General features: G+C 42.1%; 1 protein-coding gene across 1 annotated transcript in view; it reads left to right on the top strand.

Moving 5' to 3' along the window:
- spon1b (spondin 1b) overlaps positions 1-6,208 on the top strand; it is a 166,239-nt gene continuing 160,031 nt past the window's right edge. Inside the window, exons 1-2 of the mRNA XM_020604298.1 lie at positions 1-672; positions 1,813-1,919. Coding sequence (XP_020459954.1) covers positions 447-672; positions 1,813-1,919 — 333 coding nt within the window. The 5' untranslated portion in view covers positions 1-446. The remainder of the gene's footprint in view (positions 673-1,812; positions 1,920-6,208) is intronic.

Here is a 6,208-nt window from a genome sequence, read left to right as displayed (position 1 = left end):
TATATGTGTGAGACCCACGAGATACACAGACAGGCTGTGTGTGTATATGTGTGCGTACTGGGGAGGGCTGGCTCTTATTAAAGTGCGGACCTCCAGTTTGGACCTTCCTTCGCCTGAAGTCAAGAAGATAGCTGCCTACATCCACGCTCGAGTATTTGGCCAATCCGCGCTGCTTCCAGCCTCGTTATCAACACTACACGCTGATCCGGGAACAGCAGCAGCAGCAGCTCCTCTCCCCTGCTTCGCTGTGCGCCCCAGACGCGCTCTTTCCAGTTCAGGATGGACTCCTCACCTTTTCTTAACCTGAACCACTGACCGTGACGCTGCTGTAGTTTGGTGGGAGTTCGTGTAGAAGGAGCTGATCCTCTGTTTCGCTTTTCCACTGCTGGGTTTCCGTTATTGATTGAACTGTCATTGCACTCTCACCCCGTTGCTGTAATTCTGAAATGGGAATGCATTTGCATCTGCTGCTTTTGCAGTACTATTTCATTTCGAGTTTTGTGTGCAACGCCATCGCCTTCGTTGAGGAGCCCTTCGGAGGCAGGTTGGATGGGTACTGCGGACGAATTCTCCGGGCGCAGACCCACGGGACTCGGAGGGATGGGCACCATGAGTTCAAACTCAGAGTGGAAGGGGATCCAGAAACCTACCATCCTGGCAAAACCTACAGAGGTAGAGTTCGTTTTCAGTCAATTTGCGCCATTCGTGCGCAAACCTGCGCTAAATTTAATTAAGTTGTATTCTGAAATGTCTTCACGTGTTATTAATTTGTAAAAGCCTGAGCATATCAAATCAACAAGTACTCACTAACATTATAACTAATAGACAGAGAAATCCAAAATTTTGTTGGAATTTGCAGCCAGGAGGACAGAATTTCAAAACTATACAGTCTGCCTTCTCCAGGGAGAGCAGTAGGCTAACTTAGTGTTGTAATGTCTGTCCTATATTCACTTCATCTTTTCATGCTGGAAAGGCACACACCAGAGAGAGAGAGAGAAAGATCCTGACCCCTATATGACCTGCCTGATGGATCTGGATACATAAAAAACACAACTTTGCCCTGATCACTGAGATTGTTGAGCTTTAGATGTGACCACTAAGCAGTTTTCAACTCAAACTACAACTGTCTCTTCTTTTTAAATCCATCATAAACATTCAAACCAATTCAATGGAAGAAAGATGGGATTTTACAATTATAAGACCTGGCATGTTACATGCAGGCTTCCAAAACAAGGATAAAAACTAAAGGTTACCTTGTCTAGATGTGGCGAGCCAATGGAATAAGGTCCGTGATGCCATGCTTTAGCAGCTCAGGGCTAAATTCTAATTAACTATCTGGGAGCTGTGAAGGACACCAAAGAAGTCTGAAAGAAAAACAAAGTTATTCTCTAAATCTTCACAGCCTTTAAGCAGTGAATAAGTTCACCTTATAAAAACCAGATACGATAGAAAATATTGACATATTCCTTCTCAGGGCCTGGAGCACGTTTTAAGATAAATGGGCTGGTATGAAAATGCAAGGTTAGGGCACAAGGGTAAGCCAAATAAAATTCCACCCACATCTCATTATATGGCTCCCATTCTTACCCTGTTCCTTGCACCAAATCTCTGCATGAACTTTTCTTTTTTTTTTTTTAAATATTCTAGTATGTAATGTGAAGCCTCTGTTTACAGTTCTCACTCTTCCATATCACACTGATGCTCACAGGATTGTGGCTTGCATATGTGTTCCTCTGATAACGCTGGGGGTCACTCCATAGCCCAATGTGTACCTCTGTGGGGTTAATACACCCACTCTCTCCTCATTTACAGTGGCCCTCCTGGCAACCAGTCCTGCTTATTTCAGAGGTTTCACCCTCATCGCACTGAAAGAGGGCAGAGAGGGCACCACAGACGATGACTACACTGGCCAGTTCCAGGTAAGGTTAAACAGGTGTGGAGTGGAAAGGGCAGCATTTCTGCATATTCAATGTGCTCTGAGCTGTCTGGGAAAGTTCTCAAAGTTGAACTCATTTGCATGCTTTAATGTACATGGGAGTTGATTTAACTGCTCCCCGCTGTATTCTGATATGGAGGTTAAAGGAGGTGTTGCTGACAGATGAAACACAGCTCCCCTCCTTTGAAGCTAGGAAACTGAGCTCTCCTGTTGTGCTGAGAAGAAAAGACAGCTGCCTCTTTTGGTATAGCTCTTCCAGGGTGAGGCAGACATAGCATCCTTCCTTCTAAGTAGCAGATATTCCCTCCAGCTGGAGAGACAGAAGAAGAAGGCAAAGTAGAATAGAGGCTGACTAGGAAAGAGAAAAAAAGATAATCAGAGAGAGTGAGAAAACAGAAAACAGGACATGGATGTGAAATGTTTGGTTCAGGAGTAGCTCAGCTCCCACTGAGCAGCAGAGAGCTCCTGAGGAGAGAGCCAGACTTCCTCAATTACCTCCCCACTCAGTGTAAACAGGAACACACATCTGTAGCTGTGTTTCCACACACTGATCCTAACCAGACTCTTACCAAGCAGAGCAGGAAGCTGCTGTCATATAGCCAAGAGAGGGCTGAGAACATTTTCCTTCTTGTTTCCTCTAGACTCCTGTATTTGAACAAAAAAAATTGCTTAGATTTCATAGAATTGTTGTTTTACCTACATATGGACTGAGCAATAAGTGTAAGGTGTTTACCTGACCTTTTATCTTAAACTTAAATCCTTTTTTTAATCATTTTGGTAACATCTGTGTTTGCCAGTACTGAAGTCAGTTTGGGTGATAGTGAATTACATACTGATATGAAGTCAGTTCCTGATATTTAGCTTAACAAAAAATAAATTCCAAGTGGGTTCAAGCTTGCATGATTTTGACCATATTGACACACTGGTATAATGACACACTCTGGTTTCTCCTAAGTGATATTGTTTAACACTAGTGTATGGTGTATAGTAATTTATTCAAGCAGACTTTGTACACTATGGAGTTTCTAACACATGGCCCCAAAACTGGCTCCCTGTTTTGCTTTGTACTGTAGCATGTTGGGGATGGGGGATTGTTTGGTGAGATTTCCAACCTGCCCTAGGGGCAGAGACTGTGGCCCAGTCCCAATGTCCTGCCTAAGGTCTCAAGCCCTGAACCCTCAAAGACTTTAGTGAAGAACCTGCAAGAGCTGGAAATTGTATAAATAGGAATAGGACAGCACTTTGTGACTTGGGCTATCTCATCACCATGACAACAGTAAAACGACAATATGATTCTAACAATTGTGGGTTTAGAGCTTTTTATTTTACGTTTTTCACTTTCCTCATGGCCAAGACACCTCTGGGACTGACTGGCTGGTTTGAATGTGATCCAGGCTCTCGCCTTACAGAGTGGATGAGGGGCAATTGTCAGTTACCTAATCAATTTAATATGTTTTTGTTGAAACTGCATTATTAAGCAAAAAAGAATAGGAATAGTTGGTGAATTAAAAAGGTGTGTAATATAGGATAGTTATGTTTAAGTTACAGTATTTAGCAGATGCTTTTGTCCAAAGCAACATACAGAAACATTAGATTAACATCAGTTTACATACTGGTCATCTTCTATATTTTCCTGTGTCCATTTTATGGCATTTGTTTAGCTTTTTTTCCTCTTCCAGCCTTCCCCCAGTAGGTTAACCCCATGTTTAACATCATAGCATTAAACGGTCACTTTCTGATTTTTCCTTGGGATAAATCTACAGTGGTGTGAAAAAGTGTTTGCCCCCTTACTGATTTCTTATCTTTTTGCATGTTTGTCACACTGTAATGTTTCAGATCGTCAAACAAATTTATATATTAGTCAAAGATAACACAAGTAAACACATCATGCAGTTTTTAAATGAAGGTTTTTATTATTAAGGGAAAACAAAATCCAAAACTATAGATCCCTGTGTGAACAAGTGTTTGCCCCCCTGTCAAAACACTGGTTTATCGCACCTGAGTTCAATTTCTCTTGCCACACCTGTTCGCAATCAAGAAATCACTTAAATAGGACCTGCCTGACAAAGTGAAGTAGACCAAAAGATCCTCAAAAGCTAGACATCATGCCGAGATCCAAAGAAATTCAAAAACAAATGAGAAAGAGAATAATGGAGCTCTATCAGTCCGGAAAAGGTTATAAAGCCATTTCTAAAGCTTGGGGACTGCAGTTTTGGTACACAGCAGAATTCATGGTTCCATTTATCACAGCAAGTCTTCCAGGGCCTGAAGCAGCAAAACAGCCCCAGACCATCACACTACCACCACCATATTTTACTGTTGGTATGATGTTCTTTTTCTGAAATGCGGTGTTACTTTTACGCCACACATAATGGGACACACACCTTCCAAAAAGTTCAACTTTTGTCTCGTCTGTCCACAGAGTATTATCCCAAAAGTCTTGGGGATCATCAAGATGTTTTCTGGCAAAACTGAGACGAGCCTTTATGTTCTTTTTGCTCAGCAGTGGTTTTCGTCTTGGAACTCTGCCATGCAAACCATTTTTGCCCAGTCTCTTTCTTATGGTGGAGTCATGAACACTCACCTTAACTGAGGCAAGTGAGGCCTGCAGTTCTTTGGATGTTGTTGTGGGGTCTTTTGTGACCTCTTGGATGAGTTGTCGCTGCGCTCTTGGGGTAATTTTGGTCGGCTGGCCACTCCTGGGAAGGTTCTCCACTGTTCCATGTTTTCGCCATTTGTGGATAATGGCTCTCACTGTGGTTCGCTGCAGTCCCAAAGCTTTAGAAATGGGTTTATAACCTTTTCCGGACTGATAGAGCTCCATTATTCTCTTTCTCATTTGTTTTTGAATTTCTTTGGATCTCGGCATGATGTCTAGCTTTTGATGATCTTTTGGTCTACTTCACTTTGTCAGGCAGGTCCTATTTAAGTGATTTCTTGATTGCGAACAGGTGTGGCAGTAATCAGGCCTGGGTGTGGCTAGAGAAATTGAACTCAGGTGCGATAAAACAGTGTTTTGACAGGGGGGCAAACACTTGTTCACACAGGGCTCTATAGTTTTGGATTTTGTTTTCCCTTAATAATAAAAACCTTCATTTAAAAACTGCATGATGTGTTTACTTGTGTTATCTTTGACTAATATATAAATTTGTTTGACGATCTGAAACATTACAGTGTGACAAACATGCAAAAAGATAAGAAATCAGTAAGGGGGCAAACACACTTTTTCACACCACTGTATCTATCTACATGTATCTGTCTATCTACTGTATCTACAACACAGTGAACTGTGGGGCATTCCCTCTGGTAAAATTTGTACAAAGTGAGCGTAACGGGCTCAAAATGAAGGCGAGAGAGCCCTCATGCACTTGATGGTTTCACAGTGGGACAGCCCTGAGCCCTCACTAACTCAGCAAGAACGCGCCTCAAAGTCCATGAGTCTGTGTGTGGACACTGGGACTGGGGGTCTGTGCGTGTGTGCCAGAATGTGTGTTTAGGGGGCCAGCCCACTAACCTGGGCCAGAGCACCATGACAAAGAGTTCTGGTGGGATTAATGGGTCACAGCATGTTCATGTATATAGTTAGTGTGTGTTTGGTAATGAAAGCAGTTCACTGCCCTAGGGTCCGAGACTGTGTGTAAGGGCATTGTGTGTGGGATATAAAACAAAAAGGTAGTTCTTGTTTCCAGCTCTGCTGTTGGTTACACACTGATCAACAGTTGGCAGCAGTATGTATCAAGTGGGTTAACATTCTTACAGTGACAAAGCTAGCATGCTGATGTTTAGCATGTATAATTATTATTGTACCTTCATAGTTTAGCAGGTTTACTGGTTTACTGAGTCATTAACCAAATTATTGTATACATTGAAATTTGAAATGGAAATAGTTTTTATAATTTATCCTCTGGAGACCACAAATTTGTGTTTCATGGCAGTTCACATATATTAATTAAAAACAAAATAGTTAACATCTTCTACATTGTCAAGTCTTTGAACAAATTCTACAACTACTAAAATGCCTCCAAGAGGGAAAAGAGCTAATAAATCCGAAGCGAGCGAGGATGTTGAGGCTGAAGAAGATTCTATTTCAGCGGTGCAAGTAGCTGAGATGTTGAATCAGCAGAAGCTGATGTACACCGCGCTTATGTGCCAACAGCATGCAAGCTTCCAAGGCTTTGTGAAACTAATTATGGAGACAAATAACAAGAGACTCGACGACATGACCAAAGAAATACAGGAGATAAAAACGAGTTTGCAGTTTACCCAGCGAGA

The sequence above is a fragment of the Monopterus albus genome, unplaced genomic scaffold, assembly GCF_001952655.1.
Source record: "Monopterus albus unplaced genomic scaffold, M_albus_1.0 scaffold65.1, whole genome shotgun sequence".
NCBI lineage: Eukaryota > Metazoa > Chordata > Actinopteri > Synbranchiformes > Synbranchidae > Monopterus > Monopterus albus.
Note: the sequence above shows the minus strand (reverse complement) of the source record. Positions and strands in the feature narration are given on the sequence as shown.